The 19,355-nt window shown below is 36.7% G+C and overlaps 1 protein-coding gene across 1 annotated transcript in view; it reads left to right on the plus strand.

Moving 5' to 3' along the window:
* LOC107687836 (myelin transcription factor 1-like protein) overlaps window positions 1–19,355 on the plus strand; it is a 97,071-nt gene that overhangs the window by 60,588 nt on the left and 17,128 nt on the right. The window contains exons 3-5 of the mRNA XM_016485309.1: window positions 848–890; window positions 1,040–1,073; window positions 16,817–17,247. Of these exons, the coding sequence (XP_016340795.1) occupies window positions 848–890; window positions 1,040–1,073; window positions 16,817–17,247 (508 nt within the window). The remainder of the gene's footprint in view (window positions 1–847; window positions 891–1,039; window positions 1,074–16,816; window positions 17,248–19,355) is intronic.

Genomic DNA, 19,355 nt, shown 5'->3' on the forward strand with positions numbered 1-19,355 from the left:
AAATGGCTTGAAGGAGATGAGATGGAATAGGATCAAGCGGACAAGTAGTAGGATGATTGGAAAGGATGAGTTTAGAGACTTCTGCTTCAGAGAGTGGAGAGAAGGATGAAAACGAGTGTATGTTTGCTGGTAAGATGTGTTTGACAGTTTGTGGTGTTGCAAATTGTGCACTGAGGTTTGTAATTTTATTAATGAAGAATGTGGCAAAGTCGTCAGCTGTTAAGGCCCTTTCACACGGGATGCGGTGTGAAATTGTAACTTTAAAGTAGTCCATAATCCATAATAATGCTTCCTCCAGTGAATCAAGATAGAAATCTGAACAGATCAAGCACTGTTTACTAGCCAAAACAGTCTAAAACAGCTCTAAACAAATATGTGGGTGGATTTTGATGTGACACCAAGAGCTTGTAACACTTCAAAGAGAAAGGAAAAATTGAAATCGCATCAAAAAGTTCAACTTTGATGGATTTGTTTCTTACAAACACATACCTTTTCAAGTCACAAGATGTTAACTGATGGACTGGAGTGGTGTGGATCACTTGTGGATTATTGTGATGTTTTTATCAGCTGTTTGGACTCTCATTCTGACGGCACCCATTCACTGCAGAGGATCCACTGGTGAGCAAGTGATGCAATGCTACATTTCTCCAAATCTGTTCCCATGAAGAAACAAACTCATCTTCATCTTGGATGGACTGGGCGCGCGCAAATTTTCATTTCTGGGAGAACTATTCTTTTAAGTATTTTAACATAAAAACACACTTCACAGTCATAAATATAGGCTTGCGTTACAAATAAAAGTGTTTATTAAAACATGGTTTGTTTTTGTGTCTCTCTACAGATGGAGGTGGATGTAGCAGATGAGAACCACCATTGCACACGCTCAAAAGGTATTCCCCTTCCAGCACTTACACATGACACACAGATGTAATGTGGCGATATGGTCAGACCGGTCTTTTGTTTCAGTAGTAATCTAATCTTCCTCTGTCCTTTCAACTGACCTCTCACGTCCTCTGTCTTTCTCTGTACTTCTTCACAGTTCCCCTGGAGCCAGCCATACAAGAGTTGTTCAGGTCAGTGTTTTTACAGACTGAATCTCACACACACACACACACACACACACACACACACACACACACACGAGCCCACAGGCTGGCAAAGAGGTCTATACCTGGATAATGGCTGCCAATAAGCAGTGTTGTGATCACGCTTTCCTGATCTGCTATTTTCCTTCCATCTGTCATATCTGTTTGGGTGATGATAAAATAGTGTCACTTTGCTAAGCTGCAACTATTTCTCTGTGCAACGACATATGGCTAATTTCTTTAAGAGCCAAGTAATACAACAATTTCCAATACACACTTTTTTTTCCAAACTTGAAGGTTGTTCTAGACTAATGTGACACTCTACAGCATTTCCCCAAAGTGATGTGAGAACTCAACACCACTAGTTATCATAAATTAACATTAATACATATATTGGGTGCATATTGCCTACTATTATTTGTTTATAGAGCTGAAAAGGCTGGAATTTGGCAGCATATTTTTTGCAAGAAATCATGAGTGGGTCTTCGTTGTGGGATCAGAACTTCTTCACACTTGGCGTCCTAAAAACAATATGTTTCAACCTCAGTATTTGGAGCAGGACATTCTTGCAGACATGCTTTCAACAAGTCTCGAGTGACTTTGTTCTTTAGACTGTGAGCACTTGTAATTCTTTAACCAGTTAATTTGTTCTAGTTATCAAGCAGAGTACAGCATTGGCGATAGCAAGACTAAGGTCATGGGTTTGATTCCCAGGGAATGCATGAACTGATGCAACTGAATTAGATTGTGTTGCTTTGGATAAACGTATCAAATGCATAAATGCATCAATTGCAAATGCATCACATACACTGAAAAAAAGTTTAATTTATTTAAAGTGCATTTTTATATTGAGCTACTCGAAAATCATCGTTTCCGGTTTAAACCTGTTAAGTTCAGCTTGTTTAAAAGTGGGGTTTGTTCATTTTTCTGGTGTAATTTTTTTTGTCGTTGTTAGTACCTAACAGAAAATATGATGAATATTTTACATTGCAGTAAACATTAAGGACTTTCAAAGCTGACCTTAATTATTTTAAGTAAACTAAATTAAACATTGACTAACTAAATGGTTTTGTTTCATTTTAATTGAAAATTCAACTTTTGTATTATAGCAAATGTAAGTTTTGTTTATGAAATATTACATTGACCAAACATTTCTCGATTAATGCGAGCTCATAAAAAACTTTTTTCATACAGTAAGATTTCATACAGTAAATGTGTGTTTCTCCAAGTAAATACCTTTTAAGTGATACAAAGTGCATTTCACAGGGACTTTCTAGGTATTTAGTAAGCATATTTCTATGCATTTCAGTCCTATTTGCATATTTATAGTCCAAAATGCTTTGCAGGCTCATAATTTACCAGTTGGAAGGATGACATGCTTGTCCAGCATTTCAAGATGAGTATTTGTATCTTTGTGCCAAATGCATACATGGCCAGCAAACAATCTCAATCTCTGAATGGACATCTGTTGATGGATTTTTGTCTAATAGCTTTATATTTTTGGCCTAAAAATTAAACTAAAAACTATTCAGGACACCTGTATGTGACAAATAATGGCAGAGAGTTCCCAGTTTATTACAAAAATATATTTAAATTTGTATTGGCATTTTTAGCTTTTCTTAGTTTTAGTGTCTAAAAATGTCTTAATTATTGGAAAAGGCAAAGAATCGAATCTTTTCATACAGCATTTTCAATGGCCCTTGTCTGAATCACACCTGACTTCAGCATCTGACAGCTAGTTTGATTGTCACTGGACGTTTGATGGACAGCTGGTTCTCTGCTGTATTGATTGGCATATCGGAGAAGAAATCCTGGGAATGAAAGGTGGTGAAAGATGGAGGTGAAGATTGCATTACTGTGCACCTGCTCCCTCTCTTTGATGTCACCTCCACCAGCAGCTTAAAGTAGATAATTAAAGATAAATAAAACAAAGGTTCAATCATTACTATCAGCCTCTCTCTCTCTCTCTCTCTCTGTTCCTCTATCTTTCTCTTTCACGCTTCAGATCATTTCTTCTTGAGCTGGTGGCTTCTCATTTGCATGCTTATCAAAGTGTTGACTATCCAACGGGGAGCTGCGGTGCTAAGGTGGGATCATTAATATGTTAATTAGTCCTTTTGACACTTTGCTTAAGCATGTGTACAATGTGCCCCTCATCCGTGACTTCAGTCGCATACTCACTGAATGAGCGCACACTCCCTAAATCCATTCGCCTCTGTTTTATGGCCAATATAAATACTTACAACAGACAAAAAAACAAACAAAAAAAATGTATTAATTGAAGTGGACACTTGTGGGCTAATCTTCCAGTCTACAAAAAAAATATATTGTAATTAGCCTAACACTGTATTGCTTATTGTTGGGGAGTAGCTAACTAAAAGCAGTGACACTAGTACCTTAAAGGGAAGGTACTAGTCAAAAACAAAGATTTGCTGTTAATTTGTTGTTCAAAAGGATGGTTTGTTCATGAACCAGACTTCTCTCGGGACTGTTTACCTGACGCTGTAGATTATAGGTAATAATGTTGTAAATAGTGTTCAATTTCTTGCACAGAGTGATCGTTTTGCTTCATAAGACCTCAATATAGCATCAGCGGTGTTGGGGAGTAACTAGTTGCATGTAACAGCATTACGCAATTTAATTACAAAATAAATTTAATTGTAATCAGTTAAAGTTCCTAAAAACAAATATGTAATTAAATTACAGTTACTTATGAAATGTTAACGATTAAAAAGGGGGAGTGAGGGTTACTTGCACAGCTCTTACTAGTTGCACATGCATAGTTGCACAGGAATAGCTGCAAATATGGCTGCCGGGTAAACAAACATTCCTTGAATGGGACTTTGGAAAAGTCCCGTGATCATTCTGCTGTGAGATCCTACAGTCGAATGTCAGCACGATGGAGGATAAATTAATGTTACTCTGAGAGATTTCCCTGTTCTGTATGATTTTTACATGTCTATTATGCATTATGTATTTCTGTTTTCATTCTAATATGCTGATTTGTATTTGTAATGCTACAAAAGATTTAGATTTCAAATAAATGCTGTTCTTTTGAACTTTCTATTCATCAGTGAATCCTTAAAAATAAAATGTATCACAGTTTCCACAAAAATATTCGGCAGCACAACTGTTTTCAACATTGATAATAATCAGAAATGTTTCCTGAGCAGCAAATCAGCATATTAGAATGATTTCTGAAGATCATGTGACACTGAAGACTGGAGTAATGATGCTGAAAATTCAGCTTTGATCACAGAAATAAATTACATTTGAAAATATATTGAAAATGATAACTAAAAAAGGTAACATCTAAATTAATTGGTTTTATTCAAATGAAAAATATTATACCACTGAATCAACCTAAATACATTAATGAATACAGACCAAACTCATTTTTATGGGTTAAAAAAACTTTTTATTATTGTAATAATATTCCAGAATATTACTGTTTTACTGTGCTTTTTGATCAAATAAATGCTGCCTTGGTGAGCAAATGAGAAAAAATAATTAACTATCCCAAACATCCCATTTGTGATTGTCAAAACACAGTATATGGTCATCTGTGCAGGTCTTCAGGGATCGTTTGTTAGGACAACTAGACAGATGGGCAACCACCAACCAACACAATGATCACAGTTTAACATTGTGTATCTTACACATTTGTGCCATACTTCCACTGGTGGCAAGCAGCTATATGAAAAATATTATACCACTGAATCAACCTAAATACATTAATTAATACAGACCAATTTTTATGGGTTAAAAAAACTTTTTATTATTGTAATAATATTCCAGAATATTACTGTTTTACTGTGCTTTTTGATCAAATAAATGCTGCCTTGGTGAGCAAATGAGAAAAAATAATTAACTATCCCAAACATCCCATTTGTGATTGTCAAAACACAGTATATGGTCATCTGTGCAGGTCTTCAGGGATCGTTTGTTAGGACAACTAGACAGATGGGCAACCACCAACCAACACAATGATCACAGTTTAACATTGTGTATCTTACACATTTGTGCCATACTTCCACTGGTGGCAAGCAGCTATAAAAGGAGCCATTAGCAACACGTAACACACATTTGACAAAAGTTTGCAGTGATCTAAACTCTCAGGTTTCCACTCAGACTCACAGGCCGCCTACTCAGATTCTAGATTACTAGTTTCTCTTCCCCCGCACTCAGTTTACTCCCGGCTGAATGACTGACATGGCTTTGCTCTTGTAGCAGGCAATCAGCGCAGCCATTTGAGGCGGTTGTGGAATTACAGGAGCCTGCAGACAAACTGCTCATCTAGCAGACCTTTGGCTTTGTGAGAAGATGAATGAGGAAGCGATCTAAACTGAGAGGTGGGGTTGGTGACAGGAACAGGTAGTGATCATGAGGGAGATTAGTTACACCCTCCTGCCTGGCCCGACCCCAAAACCCACCTCATGTACCTGAAATGGAATTATACAGGTGGCACGTAACCATGGCGACACAAAAATCTCCAATAATTGTGTGTAGAATGATTGACTTTCCTTCTTAACTAGATTAAAATCTGCAAGTATAGATTCTGAAGAAGCAACACCACAATTATACAAAGCTTGCACTTATGGGTGAATTTCATGAAATGTGTCCAAGTAATATTTCATGCTGAAATCAATAGACAAAATTATATTTTGATTAAATATTTTTTTATATTTATTTGTATACCTATTTTTATAATAAGCTTTTGAGCGTCGCAACATTGCATTGCTACTGTAAAGCAAAAAATGTATAGATTTTTACTACAATATAGTAAAAATGACTGTATTACACAATGAAAATATAGTAGTAATTACAACAAAAATCAAACATAAAAATGTGTGCATTACTGATTTTAAATTATTTTTAAGGAGAAGCCTTAATTGCTTGAAAACTGCTTAATTGTAACGAAAATAATATCACAATCTTAATGGTCCTAAAATAGACATAATTTTCTTTATGCTTATGCTTTATGCTTTTGTTTTCGGTGTGAAATGTGACCTTGACATTTTCATGTTTAATTGGAAGAAGGACAGGGATTGGTATTGGGTTTGGGATTTGAACTGTCCAGTTAATATTTCTTTCCAAAATCAAGAGAAATAAATTATGTTTCATTAAAGACAATATATAAAATTTTTAGACTCAGTACGATTTTGTGCATTGTAACATTGCATTGGTAGTATAAAGCAAAAAAAATATATATATTTTTTTTTTACTGCAATACAGTTAAAATATAGTATCACACTAATTAAAGTAATTACAAAAAAGTAACATTGTACCATTGCACTGGTACCGTAAAGCAATAAAACGATGTATTTTTACGGCAATTAAAAACATGAAGTATTATACTAATCAAAATATAGTGATAATTAAAATAAAATAAAATAAAATAAAATAAAATTAAATAAAATTAAATAAAATAAAATAAAATAAAATAAAATAAAATAAAATAAAATAAAATAAAATTCTTCCTACTTGATATATCAGTCTATTAATCATAATTCAGCAATTTCCTGATGTTTGGAAGATGATGCAACAATGCAATGCAACAAAATACTTTAACCTAACCTAACCCTAACCTTAAAAAAAAATACTAAAAAGAGTACTTATTACAGAAATTATATACTTTAAACAAATATGCATAAGTGCAAAATGAATGTAATGATTTCAGACATTTTATTGCATGTTAATTGCTATTTGCTATAGCTTTACTAAAGGCTAAAATTTAGGGTTAGGGTTAGGGCTTAGTTGCTTGTTATTACACATAAACAAGGACAAGGACAGATTAAAGTGTTCCCAAAATGCATTACAGTTTAAATGTATATTAAATGCAATTAATTGAACTTTGAAGTACCTTTTTGACCCACTTAAGTAGGACCTAAGTATATCTTTATATGCAATTTCATAATTACTTCTACTGAATTTGAAATATGGTTATAGCACTTAGGATTTATGGTCAAATAAAATATACTTTAATGGCATTTCTAATTAAACTTGTAAGTCATGTATTTACATATGTTGTAATTACATGTTTGCAATGATGAACTTATAATAATAAAGTACTGAATGTGCTTTAGTATGTTAGTCAACATCAAAATAAGTGTACGTCTTTAAAGTACAACAAAATATTATTAAAACATAATGATTTAAAATGTACTTTAGAGTAAAACTTAAATGGAAATTTTTACAAAGTGTACTTTTAAAAGTGTACTTCAGTGTGTTAAGAAACAGTCATGATAGTGTCTCTCTTTAAGTACATTTAAATGGCCTTTTATTCCATTAATATTATATGCAACTACAATTTAAAAAAAATGCTTTTATAGTTTGTTTATATATATTTAAGATTTGAAGCACACTGCTAGTGCACATTCAATAAAAGTAAGTGCACAAGGAGGTGTTTGATTGTCAACCAGAAACTGAAGGACCAGGTATCCATTTGAGTTTAAGTAGTTGTTCAGCTGACTGAAAACAACATTTTCAATAATCTTGCCAATAAAAGGAAGATTTGATATTGGTCTATAGGTGCTCAGTATGGTGTTATCAAGATTGCTCTTTTTCAGAAGGGGCTTAACAACTGCAGTTTTCAGGGAGTTTGGAAAAGCAATAGTAGCAAAAAGAGAGCGAGTGTTGCTTAAGTTATTGTTTATAAGGTTTGAGAAGAAGGTCTGTCTGGGTGTGGCTAGCTCCACATTGAATGCATGAAGGCTGTCTTTATAGATGCTATAGTGAATTTCAAGATTCGTCTTGAACATCCACTCAGCTTTTCTGAATTGTCTTTTCATACTCTGTACTGCTGCTGATTTTCTCCTTTTTATTATTTCAGTTATTTTATTTCAGGTAACAATTTTGAAGGTTTTAGATTTTAATATTATTTAAAATTATTTTTTTTTATATTTATATTTATATTTTCAGTTTTCATTTTCATTTTTAGAGTGTTAGTAATTTTGTTGTGTTTTGTATTATTATTTTTTGTTGTTTTTAATGTCTATATAGATTGTATTAATTTATTTGTTCAGTTTTAGTTTTTAGTTATTTTAGTACAAGTTAAACTAAATGAAAATGTATTTTTGTTAATGTTAACAAGTATAAATGTTTTATGGTTTTCTTTTCTTATTTATTTATTTGTTTGTTAACTATAATAACCCTGAATTAAAGTCAGTGGCGTGGCCCAGCATGTGCCCTGTTTGCTGGGTGCCCCTGTGGGATGTTTGAGTTCAAGTCTAGTGGCTAATTGTTTTTCTGATGACTATTAGCGTTTGTTTTATTGCAGGTCATGCTTTTTTATCTGTTATTTAATTATAGGTGTTGCTTTTTTGTTATTTCCTTCTGTATTTATGCAGTCACTGTTCTTTTTTCCTAGAGAGCATGAATACCGGTCCCTTCATTTTCATAGCTGCAGCTGGGTTTAAATAATTGCCTTTTCTTGGCGCAAGCATGTTGGGGAGCTGAAGTAGAGCATTTTCCTCCTCATTTGGATTCCGCGGACGGTCTCGGGGTTGTATTATTCATACCTTGACAGAAAGCGCTCGCTAAAAGCACTGGCATGCGGCCAGGCTGGCAGGGCGGGATTTCAGGTGGACAGGCGGACAAACTGGCACGATAGCTGGGCGCTGGACCTTTCTAGCTGTGGCAGAAAGACAGAATAAGAGTGAAAGAGAGAGACAGGACTTCCAAATGAACGCTGGGAGCAAGTTGGACTGACAAGCTGGCGCATCGTCACCCAAGCCCTCAGTCTTAGCACTCTATCAATAGAGCTAGTCAAGCAGCACTGCCTGGTGAGGTACATTAATCACGCGCAGCTCCTCCTGTGCTATCACAGCCCATCACTGCAAACCACATTTCCATATTTAATGGAGGCTTAATTTGATTGAATGACTGCATGGAGGAAACCAAATTGCATAGGGAGGTCTACTAACAATAGGCAGTGTGCGGCGTCTAATCAAGTGCTATTGTCAGATATCTGTAAGGGGGTCCACTTCACATGAAGCCAAAATATTCCATACTTTCAAGGGAAGGCCACGTTGTACCTTTCTAATCTTCATGGTAGTTGTGTATTTCTGGGTTCACTTTGAAAATCTATCAATATATCTATGTCTGATATGTGGGAAGTGCTGAGTGTTTCCTGCATTTTTGGTGTTAGCTCTGTTCCAAAAACTAGTGAGCTGCATCATATTTATGTTGCATATAACATTTCCATCCATTTAGATTACACAGTTTTAACATAAACAAGCTAGTAAACTTAATGTGATGCATATTTGTCAGTCATACATAAATGCAATGGGTAAGATTTCTAAATGAATGAATGAATGAATACTATAATGAATAAATGAATGAATGTTGTGAAAACTATTACATTTATGCTGGTAAAAAGTATGAATATGGTTCAAATATGGCTAACTGTGGAACAAGCAATATTCCAACAATGAAACAAATTGGATTTCTTTGAAAAATATATAACCCTGGTTATGTTGTAGCCTATTTAACCCTTGTATGGTGTTCAGGTCTGTGGGACCAGTTTTCATTTTTGATTAAAAGAAAAATGATATGATTAATTATTTTTTCAAACTCAGACTTCTGTGAAGAACATATATCAGAACAAATGTTCAATGACCACACACTGTACACCCCCCCTACACACTTATATTACATACAGGATGTTCGGGTCCACTGAACCCGGGGCTAATAAAAGTGTGGAATCTGTAGGTCCTGCGTACCTTTACTCTTAACCTGGGGCTAATAAAAGTGTGGAATTTGTAGGTCCTGTGTACCTACTCTGTCCTCCTCCAGGGTTGGGGGCCTCCAAATGTCTAGAACTAGCCCTGATCACATTAAGTCACTTTAAATTTATATAATCCCAGTGGTTGGAAATGTTATATACATTTCAAAACAAATCTTAAATTTAGGTATAAATATTAACTAGGGTTCATGAACCCCAGGGGTTCATCATTTGAAGAAAAGCAAATAATTATATAAATAATAAAAATGCAAAATTAAAATAAATAATTTAAAAATAAAAAACACTTACTAAAATATTTGATTTGTTTACTTGCATGTCATGTGTTTGTACATTTTTTTTTAAACATTAACTTGAAATCTCAAGGGACTTAGAGTAAATGCACCCCTGAGGCACCTACACCTTGTGTATGTGTAAATAAATGCAAATAAATCCACTTGTATCAAATTTGACTGCATACTTTTACATAATACACTTTTACTTACCCATAATATTATCATTGCTAAAACTGGGTACATATGGTTAAAAATAAGCAGTTGATTTAATTAGAAGGCCAATGACCAGAATTGCCATGAGCTGGTGTTTATTTAAATATCTGGCTTAGTCATGAAACTCTAAATGGCACAAGCTGATAGGTCCTTTACATACAATCTGCTAGCAGTCAAGTAATTTACTAGAAGGCACACGCTGATTTGGCTCAGCAGATTCTACAGCCAATGAGATTGCTTGTTCAACATTTACATATTCTGGTTCAGTGTTTGCTGTGAGCGGATATTTCGGCTGCAGTGCGATAGTTCCTCTGATACCCTCCACCTCCGCCAGCACCACCTGTCTAAATCTGTCATGGTGTTTATGATGCCTATTCATGCAGCAGCAGCAGCATATCTTAGACCAAATATATTGTCATATCCATTAACATGCTAAAACTATTCAAAAAGCTGTCATGATTTAAATAAATAACAACCGTAATTAATGACAAAAAAATAAAAAATAAATTAAATAAATGCTTAAAAAAATCACACTTTAACATCTTTTTAATCACATTTGAAAATATATTGTTGTGTGGTTTTTCTAGTGGTCTGGCCCTTGTGGATTCAAATTGGACCACATGTTATGAACACACTTGGTGCTCACATACACCATCCCATGGGTACTAGATAATATAAATACAAGTGTGTTTACAATGCTTTTGGGGGCCACATGTACACTGATGTATTACACCACATGAGATGTTTCCAATGTGCAGGTGCAACTGTTTTCCAGCGCTGATACCCAAATGAGACTGAATAGAATTCAGTTTTGGTTGAAAACCTCAGCATTTCTATGCAGTCTTTATGCAGGTTTTTTTTGTGAATAGCCAATGTGCTGCAGTTCAAAGAGAGGTGAGTATGATAAAGTGCTTTTAGATGCATTCGGCCAGGTTGGTTGCTGAAAGAACATCTTTGACCTTCATTGACATTAACCATTCTCTGAAAGCTTTTTTTAATGGTAGAGAAGCACTGATATGTACGCTCAGTATGAGCACACTTTCTCTTTCTTTTGGCTTTTGTGTTTGAGTCATTTTGTAGCAGAGTTTTGTTAGACCTAATGTTATGGTTCTCTTTACCTCTCTGCCTCTCTCCATCCTCCTGTATTTCAATCACTCCTGCTGGCTTCCTCGTTGTCTGCCTGCCAAGATGGCAAATCCCACTTGGATTTGAGCCGGAGATCACCATGGAGACGGCACTCTTGCCGCGCGCGCATATAGATCGCAGTGTAGTGGCACAGCAAGAGATGCTTTTATACCAGCAGTCAGAACATGCACGCATTTCACAAATCTTTCATTCTAACGTCCTGTCTCCATTCTCATCACATCAAACACGCAGAGCTATGCACGACCAACGACCAGCTGAAGCTGTAATAGGCTGCAGTTAATTACTAAGCATATGAATTTAGGAAGCTCTTTGTTAGTTAGAGTCCTTCACGTACAGTACTCGCTGTGTCTCTTTTCACTATTATATATTGTGTGATCTTCATTTGGAGCTTTTCCTTCAGCATCAAATCAATTAAAGGACTCTTAAAGGTGTAATTAATGCACTGAGAAAACAACTGAAACGTTAGACCACTAAAAAAAATGGTGTGTTATAGAATAATGCACATTGCATTCTTTGTTATATTTCAAAAAGCCTTATGTACACATTTAATGTGCTTACTTTCAGGTTGCTTGGTGCAATAAACAATCTTTATTTGTCTTTTTCTTACCCAAGCCACATTAGGATCATTTACTGTACACGATTCTATGAATGTTCTTAAAATTAGAATCTTCAGATTCACTCAGAATCATTAATCAAACTGAATCAAATCTTATTGTGAATTGCGTTGGATCGAATTGAATCATTGAATTTTCAAAAATTGTTCCTGAATCGAATTGAAAACTATGAATTGTGAATTGAAATGATTCTCTTTCTAGCCAAAGATTCACACCCCTACAAATTATACATCATCATTAGGGGTTCACTCAGACAAATACTTCACCCTTTTACAGGATAATATGAGAGAACAAAATATATAGTTCTACCAAGGAAGAAGCTGTTGGTATTAAAATCAGTATACCTTAAAAGGTATAAGATGAGGTTTCCTGGATTTTGTATTATAAGATCTTTATCATACTTTAATAGACTTGCTCATACTCTTATGCGAGTACCATTTGCACTTTTTTCTCAAAAACGTCCTTACACTATATCTCACTCTCACAACAACAGGGTGTTTAGGATGTCGATGCAACATAGCAGAGTTTGTTTTGCAATAGTAACCAGCTGACTGTACATTATGCCTTACTTATTTGAGCACAGAATGATGGGATTGAATTGAGTCAAGTATTCCTGACAGCAGTGTAATAAGAAATAAAACAGGATTATGTCCTTCTCACATGTAATCCCACATTGACTGCATTGGTTAGAAATCATGAATACCATGATGCAACATTCATTATAACTATGTCAGTTTAGTCCTCAGACTGTTCAATGCATCTTTGAAGGCCGCATGTGCAGCAAGGACTAAATTCCCCCTTATATAACTGACATGAATGCGGTAAGACAGAGGTTATAACCCGTCTCACCACTAGCACACTCTGCCTCCACCTTTCCCTCTTGCTGTCTGCCTGACCGCTCACACCAGGCCTGTGGGGAATGGCTCCTAATTTATTTGGAAGGCCATCGGACAGGATGAGTGGCATTTTAATGTGCTTTTGCGATGTTTGGTCACAAGCACTATTGATGACGGCACGGAAGAGTCATCCCTGGAGAGCCGGGGTGCCTTGCATGATGTCAGCCATGGAATGAGTTGCCGGTCGTGGTCTCCCAAATGAAATAGTGACCTGTTGGAAGGGTCAGCCCAATAAACTTACATTCTAGGGAGATGGAACCTGCCAATCGGCTAGACGGCTGACAGATGGACACTGGTTAATTTGCACCTGAGTTGTGCTGCTTGTCAGTGTGAGGAGGCTGGGTAAAATGTGCGTCTTTCTTTTGTAGGGAGAGAAGATACATGTGGTGGAATTGGTGGTGCTTTTGGATGGATGGACTTATATGGCGCTTTTCCACTGCATGGTACGACTCGGCTCGGTACGGCTCAGTACGGCACGGTTCGGCTTGGCACGGTTTGCGTTTCCACTGCAGCCGAGCCGTACCGTGCCGTACCATGCAGTGGAAAAGCGCCAATAGATACATAGATTTGTAGACATATAGATGGATAAATAGAAAGGTGATGGATGGATTGATGGATAGATGGATGGATGGGTGGAAAGATGATTGATGGATGGAGAGGTAGAAAGATGACTGATGGATGGATGAATAGATGGATGGATGGATGATTGGGTGGATGGACGGATGGATGGATGATAGAAAGATGATGGATGGATGGATGGATAGATGATGGATGGATGAATAGAAAGATGACTGATGATGATGATGATTGATGGATGGATAGATGGATGGATGAATTGAAAGATGACTGATTAATGGATGGATGAACAAATGGATAAATGGAAAGATGATAGATGGATGGATGAATGGATGAATGGAAAGATGATGGATGGATGGATAGATGATGGATTCATGAATAGAAATATGACTGATGATGGATGGATAGATGGATAGATGATGGATGAATGGATGGATGGATGGATGGATGGATGGATGGATGGATGGATGGATGGATGGATGGATGGATGGATGGATGGATGGATGGATGGATGGATGGATGGATGGATGGATGGATGGATGGATGGATGGATGGATGGATGGATGGATGGATGGATGGATGGATGGATGGATGGATGGATGGATGGATGGATGGATGGATGGATGGATGGATGGATGGATGGATGGATGGATGGATGGATGGATGGATGGATGGATGGATGGATGGATGGATGGATGGATGGATTGAAAGATGATTGATTGATTGATGGATAGATGGATAGATGATGGATTCATGAATAGAAATATGACTGATGATGGATGGATGGATTGAAAGATGATTGATTGATTGATGGATAGATGGATAAATGGAAAATTATGGATGGATGGATGGGTGGAAAGATGATTCATGGATGGATAGGTAGAAAGATGACTGATGGATGGATAGAAAGATGATTGATGGATGGATTTAAAGATGATTGGGTGGCTGGCTGGATGGATGGATAGAACGATGATTGATGATGGATGGATAGATGGATAGATGATGGATGAATGGATGGATGGATGGATGGATGGATGGAAAGATGATAGATGGATGGACAGATGATGGATGGATGAATAAAATATGACTGATGATGGATGGATGGATTGAAAGATGATTGATAAATGGAAAAATAATGGATGGATGGATGGATGAACTGATAGATACATAGATATGTAGACCGATGGATGGATGGATAGAAAGATTACTGATGGATGGAGGGATGGATGGATAGAAAGATGACTGATGGATGGATGGATGGATGGATGGAAGTGAAGTGACGTGTGGCCAAGTATGGTGACCCATACTCGGAATTTGTGCTCTGCATTTAACCTGAACACACACCCGGAGCAGTGGGCAGCCATATTGCTGCGGTGCCCTGGGAGCAGTTGGGGGTACAGTGCCTTGCTCAAGGGTCTCACCTCAGTCGTGGTATTGAGGGTGGAGAAGAGCACTGCTTATTCACTCCCTCTGGATGAATGGATAGAAAGATGATTGATAGATGATGGATGGATGGACAGATAGATATATATATAGATAGAAAAATGGTCAGACGGCCTGAAAAATTAACATTCTGTCATCATTTACTCACCCTCAAGTTTTTCCAAACCTGTATGAGTTTGTATGAGTTCCAACATTCTTCAAAATATCTTCTTTTGTGTTCAGCAGAAGAAAGAAACACATACAGGTTTGGAACAACATGAGGGTGAATAAGTGATGACGGGATTTTCATTTTTGGGAGAATTACACCTTTAAAGGAAATTGGTTGGTACTCATTCTCCCTGACTCAAATGAAAAGGACTCATGTCTGCTAGACTGAACACTGGATCAATACACCTGCTCCTGCTGCTGGGAGGATCTATAAAATATATATTTGCTGAAGGTATAAAATGCAATTAATTTATCACCTCTTAATATCACAGCTGCAAGGTGTTGTGTGTGTGTGTGTGTGTGTGTGTGTGTGTGTGTGTGTGTGTGTGTGTGTGAGAGAGAGAGAGAGAGAGAGAGAGAGAGAGAGAGAGAGAGTACTTGATTGTTAAAGTTACCAGGGCATTTGTGATTTAATGGACAGGAATTCAACACAAACTATTGTATAGGTATATTGTATTGGAATTATTATTCAGTATTATTCTACTGTATTTCACATTATTTATCATGAAGTGAATTGCTACCTATTAGATAGATTTATTCAAATAACAACATAAATATGACAAAACTCTAGACTTTTTGAAACACAAAATGTTATGCATGTTATAATAATTGAGGTTATTTGATTATGGATAGTCAGTATATTTACTGTAAATGTAATATTTAATTTAAAAATAATAATAAAAAATGAATGAATAAAAATTTAAGCAGATGGTCAGTCATATAATCTGTTTAGCAGGTCGTGCTGTTGTGTAAAGTGGTGGAGACTCTTACTGCCTACCGCCATCGCGGTCCCCCTCAGTAGACACACTATTGTGTGGTTTGTGTGGTGCCTAAACACACTACTGCCTTTAGTGTGTAATATAGCTGTTTGTGCTTATAAATAATCTGACCAGTTACAAAGCATAAAGTCGGCGTATAGGGAGTTCATCTCTTCAACAGAAAACACTTCCCTGAAATACATTGTTTGTAGTCCTGCCTTGCTTTATTTATTTATTTTCGCTGTAAGGCCAAAAACCATTTTATTAACTGCCAATACTGACTCTATATCCTGTAGATTAAAATGTTTACAGCTGCTCATTAAGCCTCTGAGCTGAATCTTATTATGTTAAGGGGCTTTACATTTCCAACACAAGCTCTTGACCAATCACCTCTTGACCAACAGACTGTGCCAGCTGACCAATCAGAGCAGACTGGGCTTTTTGGAAAGGTGGGATTTAAAGAGACAGGAACTAAAACAGAGCAGAGGGTGAAAAAAGGTGCTGCAGTATGACGAAAAATAATGTATTTATTAAACTTGAAGTCATGTAAATGTGTTCTAGCAGAGCCCCAAAATAAAATTATTCACTTGTAAATTAGCATAATATGCCATATTGTCTTGTTGTCATTCACTGCAAATTAAAAATGGCGTCTACCCTGACTAAGGTCTATTGATTGTTCCATTAGTGTAACCCATAAATGATTTGGCATGCAGCCTGCTGTATTTGTCCCAATTCAAAACTCCTTCAGCCTGTGCGGCGTAAATGCTGTAGCCTGGTCTTGAGCACAATGGACTGTGCTAAAGCCCAGCAAATCGCAAGCCAGCTTGTTAATTGCCCTTTTCTTATCTCTCCATGTCCAGTGTGTATGGCTGTCCTGTCGCCAAGAAGAGAAAACCCCTGGAGAGTCATGCCCTGGAGCCCTCGCCCAAGAGGAAGGTGTTTCTCACAGTTATAGACCAACAGTCAATGGAGAAATGCTATAACACGCACAAAATTGAGGAGATGGATGAAAAAGATGAGGAAGAGGATGAGGAGGAGGAAGAGGAAAAGGTAGACGAAGAGGAAGCGGAGGAGGAATATACAGACAATGAGGACCAATATGAACAGGAAGAGGTAGAAGTGATTAATGGAGAAGAGGAAGAGGTGGAGCAGGAAGAAGAGGAATTGGTGGAGGAAGATGAGGAAGAAGAAGAAGAAGAAGAAGAAGAAGAAAGAGAGGGGGAGGATGATGAAGACGAGGATGAGGTGGAGGAAGATGAGCAAGAGGATGAGGAGCAAATTCAAGAAATAGGTGAGTTTGAATAAATCCACAAAAGATGGACATTTGATTTATTATACAGTAATTTATACTAACAAAAATATTATTTATGAGTTAAATCAGGTAAAAGGCTCTTTACCTTGGTAACAATTGCAGATTATCACTTTATACAGTGTAGTATGATACGGAGCTCATACTCAAGGAGGAAAAAACATCTCAACTTTATTCAGAGGCCAAAACTGAGGAAAAATATGCATTATGGTACAGATGCTAATATTTATATGACTAAAAAGCACGATGAAATTCTGGTAGCTTGTAATGTAAGTCAATGAATCTTTATACCATTATTATGGACTACTTACATAAAATTATTTACACTACCAGTCAAAAGTTTTTCAACAGTAAGATATTTAATGTTTGTTTAAATAATTCTCTACTGCTCACCATGGCTGCATTTATTTGATCCAAAATACAGCAAAAACAGTAATATTGTGAAATATTTTTACTATTTAAAATAACTGCTTTCTATTTCGATTTATTTTCAAATGTAATTTATGTCTGTGATTTCAAAGCTGATTTTTTTTTGCATCATTACTCCAGTCTTCAGTGTCACATGGTCCTACAGAAATCATTCTAATATGCTGATTTGCTGCTCAAAAAACATTTATTATTATTATGAAAACAGCTGAGCAGTATTTTTTCAAGTTTATTTGATGAATAGAAAGTTCAGTAGAACGTCTCGGTTACTTATGTAACCCTCGATCCCTGAAGGCGGGAACGGAGATGTCACGTCGAATGACCGACGAATTGGGATCTCGCTTAGAGTGTAAACTAAACGAGCCAATGCACATTGGCATGTGATTATTGCATCCAGCTGCCGCTGATCACAGCGTGAGTATAAGTAGGCAACAGGTGCAGCGCATATTCAGGTTTTCGCTGAGGAGCCGAGCCGGTGACCTGGCCGCTCAGCGGTGGTACAGCCTAAACTGAAGTCGAACATTCTTGAAGGCCTGGTTCAAAAAATTATCAAATACAAAGTTTATGCCACTGATAAAGAGTTTAACACCGTTGGGGAGGCCCTCATATCTAAACACCCTTGTCTCACAGAGAAAGGCTCCCTGACTGGATATGCTGGTTGGAAACTTGGCCTAAAAAATTAACTTGCAATTTATCGCACTCAACTAAGAAAGCTTGGATGCCCTGAGGTACTTGTAAACTCTGTTAAGCACAAACCAGCAGGCAAAACAAGTGCTGCTGCTGCCATTAAAAAGCACGCCGTTCGGAAGTAAACTACTGCCCCCCTCATCCCACCAGAGAATCTGATGAGAGCCTCAAGAACCTGAGTGGCACTTCTTTCAGATGTGAAGAAAAACAACAACAGCGAGACCATTAGGATGAAAATAGAAAATACATTTTCATATAGAAGATATGAAGTGGTCCGTGACACACCCATGATCCAAGACTTCAGGGCAAGAAGGCCAGCGCTCTTTGACGTAAGCGAGGTATGTCATTAATGACATTTTGGTAACACTTTACAATAGGGGTGGGAAAAATATCAATAGGGCGATATATATCGTCGTCCTTCTCTGTGCGATACGAGAATCGATACGCTGGCACCAAATATCGATACTTTAATTAAGCCAGGATTAGGCCTTAACTAAATTAGAGCATTTAAGTGGCTTTTATAAACGTGCGTTTGAAAAAAAAAACATTACTGGTGTGCATCTTGAGACAAAACAATATCTTAATATGTCAGTGCAAGTTGCTTTCAGTTAAAACAGCTCAAACAAGCATTTTAGTTTGGGACTAGGCTTAAGCCTTGTCTGTGAAACCGGGGGTAAGATTAATAAATGCTAGAAAAGTATTAGTATTGTTAAATGTTATTTCATGTTAACTAATATAAAGTGTTTTAACAGCAAAACAAAACAACATTTATTATAGCGTTATTATAAAAACTTCCTTGTGTGTAATTTATATGTAAGTAGCTTACAAATCAATTAATTTTAACCTTTAATATTATAATGATGTGCCAGCTGTGGTTCCCTTTCAGTCGGTCACTCTCGACATCACATCGGATGACCGACGAATTGGGATCCCTACCAAAGTGCCACGGATACTGCCCCTTCCAGTGTCCTGTGGAA

Source organism: Sinocyclocheilus anshuiensis, unplaced genomic scaffold (assembly GCF_001515605.1).
Source record: "Sinocyclocheilus anshuiensis isolate Anshui unplaced genomic scaffold, SAMN03320099.WGS_v1.1 scaffold197, whole genome shotgun sequence".
NCBI classification, from domain to species: Eukaryota; Metazoa; Chordata; class Actinopteri; order Cypriniformes; family Cyprinidae; genus Sinocyclocheilus; species Sinocyclocheilus anshuiensis.